The 17,073-nt window shown below is 41.8% G+C and overlaps 2 protein-coding genes across 2 annotated transcripts; both read right to left on the bottom strand.

Annotated features, from left to right (window-relative positions):
• Window positions 1–4,147: 4,147 nt before the first annotated feature.
• On the bottom strand, window positions 4,148–8,139 carry LOC103337764 (cellulose synthase-like protein G3). Its single transcript, XM_089055734.1, has 6 exons — window positions 7,399–8,139; window positions 6,668–6,817; window positions 6,220–6,345; window positions 5,654–6,097; window positions 5,211–5,555; window positions 4,148–4,995 (listed from the first exon to the last, which is right to left on the bottom strand). The coding sequence occupies exons 1-6, from the start codon at window positions 7,987–7,989 to the stop codon at window positions 4,447–4,449; spliced, it is 2,205 nt and encodes a 734-aa protein (XP_088911860.1). The 5' UTR covers window positions 7,990–8,139; the 3' UTR covers window positions 4,148–4,446.
• A 3,788-nt stretch (window positions 8,140–11,927) lies between these two features.
• ARF9 (auxin response factor 9) lies at window positions 11,928–16,756 on the bottom strand. Its single transcript, XM_008240935.3, has 14 exons — window positions 16,226–16,756; window positions 16,025–16,131; window positions 15,787–15,888; window positions 15,393–15,449; window positions 15,135–15,287; window positions 14,960–15,044; window positions 14,663–14,753; window positions 14,369–14,533; window positions 14,145–14,258; window positions 13,974–14,046; window positions 13,695–13,848; window positions 12,884–13,497; window positions 12,592–12,779; window positions 11,928–12,495 (listed from the first exon to the last, which is right to left on the bottom strand). The coding sequence occupies exons 1-14, from the start codon at window positions 16,239–16,241 to the stop codon at window positions 12,369–12,371; spliced, it is 2,046 nt and encodes a 681-aa protein (XP_008239157.2). The 5' UTR covers window positions 16,242–16,756; the 3' UTR covers window positions 11,928–12,368.
• Window positions 16,757–17,073: the final 317 nt, after the last annotated feature.

The raw sequence follows: 17,073 nt of genomic DNA, 5'->3' as shown, positions 1-17,073 counted from the left end.
CAGCACGTCATCAACATAAACCTCCATGGTGTTGCCAATTAGTGTAGCGAATATCTTTATTCACCATCTGTTGATCGTGGCCCCGGCATTCTTGAGGCGAATGGCATGACTTTGTAGCAGTAAAGGCCACGGTCAGTGATGAAGGATGTATGGGCTTGGTCCTCAAGGTGCATGAAGATCTGGTTGTACCCCTAGTAAGCATCCATGAAGCTGAAGAGGGCGTGGCCAGCTGTGGCGTCAACAAATTGGTCAATGTTGGGTAGGAGGAAGCTATCCTTTGGGCCGGCCCGGTTGAGATTGGTGTAGTCCACGCACATGCACCAACCCTTCCTTGGTTTACGTACTATTACCACATTAGCTAGCCAGGTGGGATAGTCCACCTCCTTGATGAATCCAATGGTACTCAGCTTATCCACCTACCTTCATGGCCTCATACGCTCTGGGTCATAAGCCACGACATACGCGAGCGGGTAGGGCAGCGGGATTAATACTTAGCCTATGAGAGATAACGTCAGGTGATATGCCAGGCATATCGTTGTAAGACCAAGCAAAGACTTGAGTTGAGGCGGAGGAAGGCGTCACGAAGTCATAAGCGAAGCTACGGTGGGAGGAGTCTTGATCCGAACCTACCGATCGAGAGGTCATCATGAAGAGTGACCGGCTCAAGGTCGTCCACAGTTCGGCTGTTGGGTGGTAGAGTCCTCCACAGGGTTGGGCGGGTTACCGCTAGGGCTTCACCTATGTTGCGATTAGTAGACTTCTTCTTTGAAGCATAGCGTTTCAAGCGCCAAGTTGGTCGCAGCGCCGTACATGTGCCATGGGGCGATCAATAATGAGAAGGAGTGATGACCGTCGTCATTGAGTCTGCTCAATAGAAATAGGAGATGAATGCTCCCAATGGGTGGACAACATCACCAGAAAAGCTCACTAGGGTGTGGCGCTTGTCGAGCAAATGAGGCGGACACGGGCTCATTAAAAGCATCGCAAATATCACATTGTCAGAGCTACGGTGTCTACCAAGATCGTCCAGCGTCGAAGTTAGAAATGTTGGCGCGGATAATGATTGTGTCATCATGAGGGAGGATAACGCCACGTTCCTCCTCCTCACAGAAGGTAATGGGGCCCAACTGATTTTTGTGTCTTGACAGAGCGTCCTACTCGATCTTTGAAGACACAGTGCGCATAGGTGGAGTGGACATAATGTTTAATGGAGTTGCTGGAGGTTCCAGCCATGGTATGGCCACCACTGATGGTTGAGATCATGTTGATCTGCCATTGGTGAGGGTTAGGTGGGGTGGGAGGTTGTGCACGTATTTATCCAGCTTCCCTTCACGAATAAGTCCTTCAATGATATTGTGCAAGGCAACACAAGATTGATGTCGTGGCCACCAAGCTGTGAAAGCGACAGAAGACACATGTGTTAGGTATAGGCTTCTTTGCTGGTTTACGGGGAGAGGTGGGGTATGATAGGTGCCTCGTGCACCAGGACATTCTCGTAGGTAATGTTCAGGGTGGTGAAGACCTCGAACTTGGGTTTGGGTGAGAAGGGGAGTGGGGCCCGGTCATTTGTCTTAGGGGTTGCCTACTGGGTGGTGGTAGTTGCATGTATGCCCGCTTGTTATTCTTGAAGGTATCTTTGGTAGCTATCCTTCCTCTTGGAGTCTTTGGGCACCACAGTGTTTGGTGTGGGGCATAATATTGAGGTGGGTGGGATGGGTACTAAAGCGGTGGAGGATCGGGAAAGGATTCAGCAGGGGTGGGTGGGCTACGCTTGGAGTTGAAGTACTCGGACCTTGGCGTGAGCTGCTGCTTCATCAACTCGGCATGTGTGTTCCAAGGGTTCTTTGTGAACTAGGTGCCGAAAATTGGACTGCGAGGCCACTCTTGAAACTCTTGAAAGCGTAGAGTCGTCGATCTCGGATAGCGGAGTATTCATAAGCCCGGGCTGCAAACTCTCAGTGGCTCGTCCTGCCCTGCCTAAGCATGTCAGGTCGTCCGCGGGTATAGGTGATCGGTCTAGATCATGAAATGGTCGGGAAGGCTGCTTTAGGCTATCAAATTAGTTGATAGTGCGGGGTTCGACTGTAGAACCAATTGGGGCGCCACTTGAGGTAGAGGAAAGATGAGGCACATGTCATCATCGGTGAGGCCCTTGCACCCAGGCGGACTAGAAAGAATGTATGTGGGTGAGAGGATCTTCCGTGTCGGTGTAAGCGATCGGAGTGGCTGGATGTCTTTCTCTGGTGATAATTAAGGATGCGTTGGTAAAGGGCCCAAGTCGTGACTTTGCCCGGAGGGTTGGTGGTTCTTATTGTTGTTTGCTTTCGGGCTCAGAATCTTCTCGAAGAAAAGCCTCATGGCAGTCGGCATGAGGAGGGTTGGTGTTAAAGGCTGAGGTGTGGATGAGCAAGGGTTGGGAAGGTTTCCACTCTTGAGCGCCTCGGTGTGATAAGACTCGTAGTCTTACAGAATAATCTTGCCCCAGTTCTCAAGTCACACTGCACCTTCTCGGTTGATAGGTGGGTGGGTTTTAGTGGGGGCCTAGGTGTGTCACCTTTGGGTCTTGAAGATTAAGGGGATAAGAATAAGTGCAGTTGTGGTCCAAGATCGGTCCTGCAATTCTTGTAGACCTTCACGGTCTATGAGGCGGTCTCTCGGCGGGAGATGCGAATGAGCGCGACTTGGTCGTCTCGGATGGAGGGCCTTTACCCTTCTTTGGGCCTAGGCTGGATTGGTGCCTTGTGGTGAGAAGGCCGGCTGGTTTGGTAGATGCGCTCGAGTTCTTGGGTAAGGCCACGTTGGGAGCCACGGGCTGATTCATCTCGATTCACGGCATGCATAGTCATGCTCGAGCTCAACGTTCTTGACATGAAGATAGTCATATTTCTCGGACATCTTGGTGACACTAGCGCGGAGGCTCTCGGCTCTGCTTGGAGATTGGCATCTGAAGGTCTCCTCTGGAAGGTACCCCATGGGGGTATGGTGCTGAGTCTCGTGGCTATGCTCGGTAGGCATAGTGAGTGTGGAGTGAAGAAGAAGCGCGGGGCGGATAGGAGAAGGAGCAATTTGGACTAGTAGAGAAAAATGGGATCAAGTATCGTTTCCCACATCGGCGTCAAGCTGTTGATGCTCTTTTTGAGAGAGGTCAACTTAGGAAAAAGGGTTTGTCTTGATGGAGAAAGTGCGGGCCTTCAATAGCGGCTAGTCTGCATAAGACAAAATAGGAAGCGATCGTTAAGCTTGAACACGGTGTGGTGCGGCCGAAGGCTCTCGATACTTAAGTCGACTAAGAATGGTAACTTTAGCGAGTAACGGTAAAAGGTAAGAAAGTAATTACCCTTTTTACTAGGGTACTGTTCCCTTTTTATAGGGAAGTGAAAGTGGGAGGTTTGTGTAGATTTCCGATATGGGACTTTGTGCAAGTCGCTGCGATGGTGACACGTGTCATGGAGAGTAGTTTTGGCAATTTGAGAACTTCGGCAGTCGGGAGCTTTGGCAGGTGCTTGGCACCTCGGAAGAATGTCTTCCTTCGGCATGGAAGAAGGCGTGTGTGCCTTTGGTGCTAGTCGCTTTGAGGCTGGATATACTCGGTTGATTATGGTGTAAACATATTGGATTCATCCGAAAAGATTGCGTGGTGCTGAACATGAAAGTGAGGACAGAGTTGGAGATGAGGAGGATGAGGGTGATGAAGAAAGAAGGGAGGGTTTTTGAGTGGAGTAGTGAGAGTGCATGGTGATAGAGTAGGGCTAAGATGGCACACAAATGAACCACCGCGAACAGGAGGTTCGCGGTGGTTCTAGGAGAGGGTTGGTGAGTGTGAAGCGGGAGCTCATCATACGTAGTGGACATGGTGGTGTTGCTATGTGGCTCCACCACTGGATATATGGATGATTCCATAATTTACAAATATGATTTATTAGCTTTCCTTTTTGCTTTTAGGTAGCTTTCATAAGGGTTTGTTTTTTGGGGATTGGAGTTCTAAAATAATTTTCATCCAATGTTACGTCACTGGTTATTTCAGACTCGTTCTGTCAATATAAGTATTATTTGCCTTGCAACATAAATCTGGCAAAAGATCGTTAGCCTCATGATCTAGTATATAGTACCTTCAATTCAATATATGTACGTCCATATACATCCCCCCTTAAATTTAAAATGACAACCCATTAAGTTTTTCATTTTTTATATGAATGTACAAAGAAGTTTCCCAAAAGACCTAAAAGGAAACCTAACACAATGGCGGTGACCAAATGGTCCGATTAACTAAACTTTCTTTTGCAAAGAAGACTGAGTGGAGCTTAGAAAACCTAACAAAACAATGGTCCACAGCTTTGTCGTCAAGCTTTTGGGATCTCTCATAGGGACTCCAAATTCATTATAAAACTGTAGGGCTCTAACAACGTTTTATTCGAAATTGCTTTCTCTTAACACAGTTTTTGGGGTTCAGTTCCTAAGAGTAACATAAGCTGCTGCATAAAGAGCAAACGCTATAAATGTTGAAACTAAAGTAATTTTTGTAGGAATTTTTCCTTTATCACTCCTAATTATGCCTTCATAAATTGGTATGCAATTTGCTATCCCAAACCCAGCTATGAACATCTGCATCAACAGTCCCTCCAGGCCATTGCTGCCTCTGAAAACCTCTACATGCCCCCAAGCAAAGGCAGCCAAATTGACAATGGCAGCCGTTGTTAGGGGCACAAACAAAGGTGATGGGACTCCAAACTCCATACTTCCTTGTTCGTACCTTTTGCTTTGGTCCTCGTCAAGGACTTTGCTTGTCACATTGAACCCAAGTGTGGCAATGCCAAAGGACTTGAAGAAGAACTCAATGGATCCAAACAAGAAGCTTGAGAGTCCCTTAATCAGCCACATCCTTTGGTCACTCCACCACTTTTGGAATGTTACTCCAGTTGAGTAAAAATCTAGAAGATCTTCACCGTAGGCTCCGATGAAAACAAACATATATAAGAGAAACCATGGCTCTGAAACCTGCGATAAGTACTTCAATCTTAGTGCACATCTTGTCCGACACTTGTATATTTAGATTACTACATTAGACACTTATGAGATACTGTCAAAATGTTAATATGAATCTTAATTAGGTCAAATTAACATTCTAACATTGCGACATGATAAATCAAACTATTGGATTATGGAAATTAAATTACCAATTATTTAGAAAGTGAAATTGTGAAAAGGGTTACCTTTGGAAATATAATGAGTCCATTGAGAAGAGCCAGTTGGGGTAGGAAGGCATATGTAGTGATTGGAATTGACCAAATTGCCCAAAATGCATAACAATAAGCAAGGCCCATGAGCGGGCCCATGGCTTTTATGCCAAATGTAATTGTGCTATACCTAGAGAAACACACCTCAAGGAGACCTATGGCCCATCGCTTGGTTTGATTTAAAACATCAATAAGGTTGATTGGGGAATCCCCATAAAATGCTGGCTTATCTGGATTGCAAAATATGGACTTCCACCCCTCACACTGCAAACGATAACCAGTAAAGTAGTCCTCCACCAGCGAACCATATCTCACGCCAATCTACACAATTTAATAACTTAATTCATCAGTTTTCGAATCTAAGTACATGATGACTTTTTTGAAGCAGAAATAACAACTCGCTCAAAAAGAAAGAGTACCTTTGATCCCCAATTGGAGTTTTTCTCATAGTTGCAAGCTGCAACATGGTGTGCTAATTCTAGAACCTCTGGACTCTGAATGGGCTTGTCCACCACATTATTTGGGCCAAGTTGGGGGTTTTCGGGTGGTAAAAACTTCGATGGGTTGCCAAAGAAAACTCTTCTTGAGAAAAAACACCCAGTTCCTACATAATTTGGCCCTAAAACCCCATCCATTCCCCGTGGATTAATTTCAAACAAATGCCTGTTTTCAGATGCATACATATCGCTCTTGTCGATCCCACGAAAGCGTTGAGGAAACTGCACGTACCCTAGTTCAGATTGAATTTTGGGGTCTAAGAAGTAACAGAGGGCACGATGAGGTGTTTGGGGATCATTGGAGAACATGTCACAGTCTAGGGTTAAGACTATTGGAGCATTGGTCATGGCGGCCGAGACTCGAAGCTTTTGTTACAACACACCATCAGATAAATATAAATTAGTTGGTGAATAAATGAAGATGATTAATTAATTATTTGAGAATGAGATGGTTATGTGAGCCCAAAAAAAAAGGTATGGAAGCTTACAAGAGCATTGAGGGCACCAGCTTTAAAATTGTGGTGTGATGTCCTGCTTTTCTCTCTAGAGACGTATATTAGGTTTGGCATTGAATTGTCTGCAATGTCTCTGTCTTTGCTATTGTCCAAAACAACCTGTCCACGTACATATATGCTTTCAAGTACATACATACATATATATATATATATATAAGCTTATAGAGTACTCAAACTCTAACCAATAAGTAAACTATGAATAATTTTGAATTACGACAATATTAAACTATAGCATAATTGGGTTTTCTAGTTCCTTTTTTTATTATTGTCCCAAGTAGAATTTATATATGTAAAAATTGAGAGAATTTTTTTTTGGTTTAAAATTCAAAGGAAAGGAAGAAAGAATCAAACTCTTACTCTTATCATGTCGATCGTAATAGTGGGAGAAAGTGGTCCACCAGTTGGGATAGAAAAAATATACCTGAATAATAGTGGGATGATCTTGTCGGGTAAATCCATCCGTCCATTTCCTAAAAGCTAGCTTTTCCCGTTCTCCAGTTATATATTCGTCGCCAACTTTGCCTCTCTCAATTACGTTGTTTACCATCACTTTCATGCCTTGGTACATAATCTGTGCCATGATTCAGAACAAAGCATAATTAATAAAAGCTTAATCTGGGTTAATTAGGCCAGTCCTGAATGTGACGCGATGCCCATACAACTTGGTGTTGGCTGTTTGTGCCGTCATTGGCTCATGCATTATGAAGAGGATAGGAACCCGAACAAGGTGACAAATAAGTATTGCAGCCGACGTCACGTTTCTGTGTGTTTTCGTTTCTTTGTGGCAAGATCCCATGTTTATTTGTTTCTTGCTTACTACAACCTTTTGTGTTACTGAATACATGAGCAATTTTGGTAGGGGCATTTCTAAAGATTAAGAAGGTCCCCTTTTCAATCTGAGCAAAAATATAAACTCCTTTTTATGTAATATCCTAATTACAATATAACCAAGAAAAGTTATAACAATCAATATTCATAGTCTAGTAACATAAGTATTATATGATCTTCTCTCGTCACAAGATATAATCCGGCACTATACTTATTTATGTGACAATATAAAGTTGATAAGAGGATATTACTACCATACATATTGATTTAGATAAACATATTTATAGTTAATAATTAAGCAAAATTGAAATATGATAATATTACCTTGATCTTGTCAGCTTCAGGTAACCGAGAATGATCAGTTTCAAAGTAAGCTTCAGGGCAGCGTTCCACTATGTTGTTCTCTCTGCAGAAAGGTAGCCAGTGGCTTGCAAACTTGGCAGCCTCCATGAAAGCAAAGAGAGTGAGAGCCGAGCCCCCATCATCTGAAACATACACTGAAACCTTATCGGTCGGATAATCATAAGCCATGATCGATAAGGCGGTGTTTACCACGTTCATTGGTGGCTCTTTGAAAGGATCAGCAGTGCATATGAACAAGTCTAACGCTGGGAAATCCGATTCTTTGACAACCCTTTTCAAGTTTTCGGGGAATTCTTTACGGTAAATCAGTGTCATACGAGGAGATTGTGCGGTGCTGTACATGAAAGCCAGAATAGAGTCAGAGATGAGGAAGGTGAGGGTGATAAGGAAAGAGGTGAGGGATGTGGAGTGGAGGAGAGAGAGTGCATGGCGGTAGAGAAGGGCTAGGATGGCACACGAGTGAACCACCGCAAACACGCGGTTCGCAGTCGTTCGACGGGAGCGCTTGTGGGTGTGTAGTGGGAGGTCATTATGGGCGGTGGTGGTGGACATGATGGTGCAAGAGTGGAAACTCTTTGAGTTTGAGTCTCCCTTCTTGTACTTCTGCTATTTCATAGGTAGGGCATAAGGTTTAGAGGTTCTTATATAAATGTGTAAAGGTCCTTAGTTTTTCTCTTTAGTATGTGCCACACCATAAAAACTTGTATGAAAAGGGGACAACACTATTTTACTATCTGCCGTCATAGTCTGCTACGTGGAAAAGTTATCATTTCGTGACATACTATAATTGACCAGAATAGCAAAATAATACTATCTCTATTTCATGTAAGTATTTATCGTGCCACAGGCCCCAACACTTTTCGTACGTTGTGATGCATCTCTATCAACCATCAACCATTTTAAAACCAAAGACTTTGGAGACCAAGAATAATATACACAATCATGCACATTATTTGTAAACAAACCAGCTTAAAATAATGTATTAGATGGATGTAATTAACAAGCCAGATAATGTTTTATTCTTAATTTGTGAAATTGCGACTAGAAAAAAAATTCAGTAAACATAAATATAATTTGTATTTGCACTTTTCATTTCCAATATACTAAATGACAGTCTTTTAATTATTAGGCACCGAAATTGCTGATACAAATCATATTTGTGGACGCTAATAATACCCATGCTCATTGAATATTTATTTTAGTAGTGAATTTTGAATATTATTTTAATAAAAATCAGGCCGTGAATGAAATAAATCATGTTCTACCAGTCAATTGACAGTGTGGCTGTATTTTAGTATGAGTGATCTGGTTGACTGTTAGAATTTGAGCAAAGAATACAGTCAATTGAAGATAACATTATCAAATGGAGATGAGTCCAAGAATTCAAAAATAATGTGCGTTGGAGAATGGAAAGTAGCAAACCTCGCAAATTCCATAATTTCTGGATCCTTCTCAGAAATGGACGAGTTTATATTAATAATACTGGATGGTGGCGTGGTGGTATTACACTAGTCAAGTACACATGGCTGACTTTCTGATCAGCAATCAGACAAATAAGAAAAATCTTATCAGTAAAAGTTAAAATCTTTCTTTTAATTCAATTTTGTGAAGGGAAAAAAAAAACTGATTGTGTTGAGGTCGTGTGGTTATTCAGTGTTTATATCTTCTTGGTATGGAATTTTCATAAGAATGAGATGGATGCAAACGGCTTACAGATTTTCAGAAGTTCAATTTTCAATATAGAAAGATGTATATATGTTGCAAACGGCTTATAGATCAAGTAATTAGGAGGATCGGCCTCTACCACCGAGGTCCTGTGATTAAGAGAGTAGTCAATTTGTCTAGGGCTAGTTGTGGTCACAGTCACATTCCCACTTGGCTCTGGGCCTGACTCAATTATTTTGACAAGGATCATGGTCGTGGGCAGGGGCAACGACAATGTGAGGATGTCCTTGTTTTCATGGGCCAGTATAGCAAGAGGATGTGTCTTTCTCAAACATCTAAGAATTTATTTACGATACGTTCTCTCTCTCTTTATTTAATGAGTACTCTCGACTTTATGATTAGCAAATACAAAAAATATAACGGGTACCCAATAGTTTTATCGTTGTTTTTAATGTAGAGGTTTCTCATTAGTTGAATTCATTTTTTCGGTTTCACTTTGATGTAATTAGCTTCTGTCTTCTATTTAATGAACTCGATAACGACAACAAAAATGGACGCAATGACCAGCAATTTGTGTAATTGGGTGGAGGAGATGGTAGAAAACTTAGCAGTGGGCCAGACTAGAGTGTCAAAGAGAGCGCATGCAGCTCTCTAAACCAAACGGCAAGGCCAGCCGACGAGAACCAATGAATGCAAGGTCCCTTTTACGATGCTGACCTTTTATGGATGAAAGACAGGCTTTCTTCCAAGTTAGTAAAACAAAACGGTGGTCCACTGGTTCCTAATGACTACTACTGACACTACCATTGAAAATTTGAAAGTAATTGGTGCTGCTAACTGAAAATATATATATAAAAAAGAGAGAGAGTGACGCAGCATGACAAATAAGTGGCTAAAATCTTAGTTTAGAATGTGAAACTCTAGAATTCACCAAGAAAATATGAGGAAACCTCAAAGTTTATTTGATAAACTGGAATAAAATTGGATTTCGGGCTACTAAACGATCTCGGATACCCAAAAAAGTCCACACATCAGGGCAAAGCGATGAGTTTTACTCGTGACGCCATTCTCTTAAAATTGACAGGTCATAGGCCAGATTTTGAGCTCAGGGCCCAAATCTGCAATTTTCCCTTTCACGCGCGTCGCTCTAGCTCTTCTTCAATTGCTTCCGTCATCTGTTCTACATCAGTCCTTCCACTTCCGAAGAACTCGACCCCGAGTTATCATCATAATAAATTGACTCATCATCATGGAACTCATGTAAATCCGCAACATTGAAAGTGCTCGATATGCTCATTGAATAATGAAGATCCACGACATAGGCATTGTCATTTATCTTCTTCAGAACTATGTAGGGGCCATACTTCCAAGATTTCAGTTTGTTGTAGGTACCAACTGGGAAACGTTCTCTCCTTAAGTAAACCATCAAGGAGTCTCCTTCGTGGAACAACTTCACACGGCGGCGCTTGTCAGTGGTGACCTTAAATTTGGCTTTGGTCCTCTCTAGCTTTTCCTTCACTTCTTCCCTCACATCCTGAACCTGTTCAACCATATTTTCAGTAGCTATACTAGTCTTCTGGGCCATTGGAAGCCTGACCAGGTTAACCACATGCCTAGGCACCGAAGTGTAAACAATAGCAAATGGAGAAAATTGAACAGCACTGTTGTAAGCGAACTCCACATGTGGCAATGCAATGTCTCATTGCTTTAGCATGTCTCTGCAAATGCTCGTAACTATGTTTCTGAGGTTCTGTTGGTAACCTTCGTTTGACCATCTGTCTGTAGATGAGCGGTGCAACTACTATTCTGAGGTTCCTGTACAGTTCTTCTTCACTAATCCACACACATGCGCCATGTGAAGGATTTCTGCAGTAAATCTTCTATCTTTTCTTTGAGAATCTCATTCTCCTTAAGGCTCATACAATAATGGGGCAGATTAGGAAGACTAACTCCTTGCGCCAAATCAATTTGATGTTGTATGTCTCTCATGGGTGATAGTTCATTTGGTAAATCATTTGAAATCAACTCCTAAAAATCAATTAAAATTTTCTTTACCTCTCTGGAGCAAGACACACCCTCTGGCTAGACAGCCAACAACCCATTCACATACACAGGGTACACGGCATCAACTTCTTTAATATATTCCTCAAACTCTTGCTCGTTGTTTGACATCACCAGAAAACTTGAGTTCTTTGTCTTCTCTAATTTTCCAGATTCACTGGCAAGAGCCATAATGATCTTGTGGGAACCTCAATTGAACAAATACAAATGATCACATCCTTTATGTGTAGGCCTGGCAAATTTGAGATAAAAAGCCTAGTGAAAAATGACATTGATTTGCAGACCAGTGATCTTAGGCTTCTTAGGCTTGAACACTCATGATACTTTGGTAGTGTATGTGTGTGTGTGTTTGTGTTTGTGTGTGAACAACTCTCTTCATCTTGTAATTTAGACCATCGCTTTTATTAAAAAAAATACTAAGGCGAAATGATTTATCAGCTTGGCCTTAGTGGTGTGTATCATTTGTTAATGTTACTTATGTAGTGAAAAAAAACGCTTAATAATTTAATTGTGCTTAACCCCGTCATTAATTTCAATCCAAATCCAAATCTCGGTCCAAATTGAACTTTTCATCCAAATTCTTGGTCCAAATCAAGCTTGAAGAAGCCCTTCGACCCAGCCTAAAGTTATAGGGCCTCAATTTGTTTTATTGTAGACGAAGCTTCGCTTTCCCTTTTTAATTTGAAGGTTGTGTGGACTCATGAACAAATTTTGATGGGAAGAAAACAAATAGTACAGATTATTATAAATCATTCAAATCTAAATACAGCAACAGAAGATTGCATACTGCATATTGTCATTCACTAACGACCAAAAGAGTACACTGCCAAAGTAAGCAAGTACATAAATATTTACAACAACAAGAAGAACATGGGACAAAGACTCCCCATCCGAAAACCCCAAACCCAACTGCACCACAAATAGCTTTTAAATATTCACAGATTCTAAATCCTACGCACTACCAAACAGATGCTGCTGCTGCATTAGGCCTCTTGTAGTTTCCAGTCAAATGTCTTGAGTTAGCTCTAAAAAACGAGCTATCAATTAGCCGATGTCCTCTTTCCTTCTTCCAACTTCCCAACTTCTTCTTCCCTTTGCCCAAAATTAAGAGTCTCTCCTCCACAAACAAACCACCAAAAGACATGCCCCAAAAATCGAACGAAACAAAAGAGACAACGAAAAAGGAATGAACCGCCATTGAGATGTTAGTCCGAGCTTGTTACGGTTCCTTCAACTTCTAGTGAAGACGATGGAAGTTTGCACCCTGCACTAATTTTCTTCACGTCCTGACTTGAACATATGAAGATTCTCTTCACCATGTCACAGAATTCCCTGCAAAGAAAATGACACGGAGGATTTAAATATAACCAAAGGTACATGTGAAAAAATTCCAAACACAAACGCTTTGTTGTAATAAAGAATACTTACGCCCACGGGTCGTCACCCATAAGCATCATGTCTCCTTCATTATCGGTAAAGACAATCTGCCACAGGTTACCGGGGTGAATCTGTCCCTTGATATCAAACATCTCCTCCAGTTCATCTATAAGCTGGTCATATCCTTCCAATATTGTCAAGTCCACTGCTCGGCCAACAGCCATCCCCTGCATTTGAACCTTTTGGGATATACAAACACCATAAATCAGTACTTGGCTAAATCGTCTACCAAATATTGAATATACATAATTCAAAAAACATAAACAAAATCTACTTTGAGCACCTTGGTGCGACTTCTGGTGGATGTGGAGCAACTCTGCTTGGTCTGTGTCTCTTTCGAGGATACTTGCAACTGTCCAGGTTTGCTTTCTTTAGAAGCCTTTGAAACGTCAGATTTCTGGTCTGACTCAGCTGCCAACGAGTAACTAACACGTCCTTCAGTGGTTCCAGTAGATGCATTGATTGGTTGTAGAGGTGTCTTCTCCATAGATGGGGACCTTGCAGAATGATTAATAAACTCTATACCAAAAATTCGGCAACTAGTGGCTGTCTCAGTTTTCTTCCCATTTTCAACATGGTCACACATTGAGTCAATTTTCAGCTTTGACGAGTTTGGAGTGGAATATCCAGAGAAAACAGGGCAAGCAGAAAAAATTTTAGTATCGTCCATTGCATCCTGAAACATAAGCTTAGAACCACCTGTCTGAGATAGCCATCCCCCATCAGTCTGAGTCCTTGAGATACAGTTGTTATTGCTGATCACGTCTGCCTGTTGATGATGCCATAGAGCATGGTTTTCACTTCTTTTGCCTTCAGTAGCAACACTCGGTGGTGACATGTCATGAGACTGCGTCAATCCAGAATTCCAGAGAGCTGGTGCAGTTGAACTTGTAGCATCTATTATCCAAATAAAAGAAAAGGTCAGAATTATAAAAATAAAATAAACTAATTACAAAATATTAAAAATAAAAATAAAACTCATCAATTTGAATAAAAATGTTTCTATTCAAAAAAAAAAAAAAAAAAAAACTCATGTAGTCCAGAACAAATAAAAAAGAGGAAGGGGGAGGAAACAGAAAGTAAAAGGTTCCTACCGACGGCTGGAATTTCAGCAGCTGGTCGAGGCCTTTTGTTCTTCACTGCAGATGGTTGAGGAACACTTGCAGGTATAGAAGCCACAAAAGGTTCTATCTCCCAAGGAGATACCCTATCAGGCCTTGGAACTGATGCAGACTCATCCCAATGAACCTGGAAGATATTTCAGAAGAGCAAATTGATGCCTGATTTTCATTTGAGATAGGGGAAGGAGCAAGAAGGGAGAGAGGGACAAGATAACAAGAAAAAAGAAAAGGGAAATGGTAAGAAAAGTTTACTTTAAGCGACCGCCATTTTGAATGTGACCAATGAGAAGATATATCTTCCAGACCAATTATTGTGCCCGAAAACCTGAAAAATCAAAGAACATCGAACATGAATGCATCAGAAAACTCATAAACAAATTTGAAGGGAAAAAATACTACAGAAATCCTGTATTAGACTTCTACCTTCTCTCAGGAGCATCCTCCCCCTCAAACCTCATCTTGAATCTCATGCCAACGGAAAATTTGTTGTTGACGGCCTCTAGATACTTATTTAAGCCGATAATGAACTGGCTCGTCCTGGACATTTTAAAGGAAATCATGAAAGAATATGAGAAATCCGGTGCAAATAATTCAATACCAAAAAACAATCATTTTAAGTTCATCAGGTCTAATAAAATAACACAAACCTTGGCTTATAATAGACAACAAAGAGAGTTTGGGTTGCAACAGCATGGGTTGCAGTTGCAAGCACCCCTACATGCATGCTTTGACTTGAGATCACAGATGATGGCATGCTGCTTTGCTGACGAGCAAGACGCCGAACTCCAACACGCAACTCCCCATTGCCCCCTCTGAGCCACCAATTTTATATGTATTAGATAAAATTATATATACCCTCCTACTAGAAAATTCTTTTTTCCAGGCTACACACTGGTAGACTTGGATGACGACTGATAAAAAGAAAGCAAGAAAATGTATACCTGAGAAAAACAAAGGAATCCCCGGCACTTAACCTCTTAGAAGTAACAAAAGTGCTCCATCCTGTCGTAAGCAAGTGCCTACGCGGCTGACCTGCTCAGTTAATTACAGAATGAGGAACCATGAGTGAGGATTGATTGATATGGTTATAATATTCTATCACTCAGCGTGTCTGAATTTTTACATACAAGACTGACTGTCCAACTCATGAGAAATGAAAAAATTACATCTCTTCTTAATTGTTATGAAATCACACATTTGGGACAACTGCAAGAGTGCAAAGCAGATGAGGTACTCACCTCTGAAAATATGCTTAAACCGCCATTCATAACCATGAAGATCCCTGGCAACCAATTCCTGAGTTGGGGTTGCCTGGGTCATGTCCTGCAAGAGAAGACACAGGCATGGAAATCAACATCAACGAAAATATAGAAAGAAAAGCCAACAAAAAGGTACAACAGGGAAAATAAATACCAGTGGAGGAAGACATTCAGTGGCATGTTTCCGTAGAACAGAAAAGCCACCATGGGTGCTTGTATCTGAAGCAGTTAAGATCTTGCAGAATGAGTGAACTGTAGATCTTTGAGGTTCAGGAAGACTCGGATCAGGACTAGTAGGCTCGGCTTGCTAAACATATAAATACTAACACTATTAAAAAACAGTAGTGACAAAGAAAGTGCTGCCCAAATATTGAAAGCTGTTAAATATGAAAGCAGCTCAATTGGTTCTTACATTTGTGTCGGGTAGTAAAGTAATCTGTGCGTAAACCTCGTCTGTTTCTTGTTCAGCCTAAAATTGCAGAAAACTCAATGTAAATTCTTGCTAAATAAACAACTTTCACAAAATATTCCAGACTTGTTTGGCTTCTGAGAAAACACAGGAAATGAAAAACATATTTCAACTAGTTATAAAGTTGGAGACTTTCCAATTATTAGGACTCCTGATCAGCTGGAGCTAAAATCAACTAACGGATCCAGCTGATCTAACTTATCATTTTTCCACAATCAGAAACAGAGGCTTACTACTTCCCATCCTTCATTTTCTCAGTAACCAAACAGAATTTAGAAGGAAAAAAAACAGGGAAATAAGAGGATTAACAAGTAATAAGATGAGAAAGAAGGAATACCATGAGGTTAATGTTAAGGACGCGACAGAGAATCTTTGAGGGAAGATTAAACTGCGGAATCTCCTGATTCAGTTCCTTATTTGTTGGTGATGATGCCTCCAACTATATACACATCAAAAGAAAACCCCAAAATGGCAAAAAGTTCTCCAATTTGAACGAAAAGAAAACACCCCATAAACAGAAAAACGAAGTTAAAAATAAAAAAACGAAAAACGAAAGAGCAAGAAGTAAAATTTACCTGTTCCATGTGCCCCTGTGGAAAGTAGAAGACTCTCTCGTTGCTGCGAGGGACTTCAACGAGTGGACCCGCACAGGCCTTCCATAGCTCTGGATACAGATCACCACCTGCAAAACAAACGGCCCCCAAAAAAAGAGCAGATATTATATTCATTTTCCGATAAAATGAAAGAAAGTCTGAGAAAATCAACGGCCATTTCACCTTCTCGATTCGCCATCGCTGAAACTCGAACTCTCCTGAGTCAACAAATTCCAAAAATGCCCCAACAAAGCTCAGATAATCTCTCGGTTCTCTCTCCTTCTCCCTCTCCCTCTCTTTCTCTCTCTCTCTCTCTCTCTCTCTTTCTCTCTCTCTCTGGGTCTAAGCAGACAAAGTTGAGCTGAATGTATACTTATAATTAAGCATAATAAAACGACCAATAATGACTCTTAATCAGCCGTTAATACGATTTTAATCACAGAGCTCCCACCACCACAAGCACAACCGCTTTTTCTCGCTGATCGAAAAACCGTTACGCAAAACCACCAATCCCCTCTCTCTGCAACCGTTACAATACCACCATCTGTGCTCGCAAAACCGCTTCTGCCTCTCTCACTTCTCTCTCCAAAAAACCCTCACACTCTTCACGCACTCTCTCTCTCTAGGGAATCCAGGTGTGAAGAAAACGCCGTTACAGAGAATCCCCAAACCGCTTTGCGCGCGTCTTATTATACGCGAGACTTTGTTTGCTTTAACTCTGACCCCCTCTCTCTCTCCCCCTTTCTGTGTAACAGTTGGAACCGAACTAACCGTAGTTAATGGCTAACCGGAGGGGGGGTTAACTGGACGGAACGCCTAACGGAGAGATGGGGCCCCTGGGGTGGTGTAAAGGAGCAGGGACACGACGGCGTTTCGTGACGGATGTTATAATTCAATTATCAATGATTTGGTGATGTGAACGGGGCGCTTCGGAATGCGTGCGGTTTGAGGTAACGGAGGTCCGTTAAGTTGAGTGCCGTTCCGTTTGTCGCCGTCCCTTTCGTTGTCTGCTTCGAAGCAGGCAACAGGGT

Source organism: Prunus mume, linkage group LG7 (assembly GCF_029339155.1).
Source record: "Prunus mume cultivar Tortuosa linkage group LG7, ASM2933915v1, whole genome shotgun sequence".
NCBI lineage: Eukaryota > Viridiplantae > Streptophyta > Magnoliopsida > Rosales > Rosaceae > Prunus > Prunus mume.
Note: the sequence above shows the minus strand (reverse complement) of the source record. Positions and strands in the feature narration are given on the sequence as shown.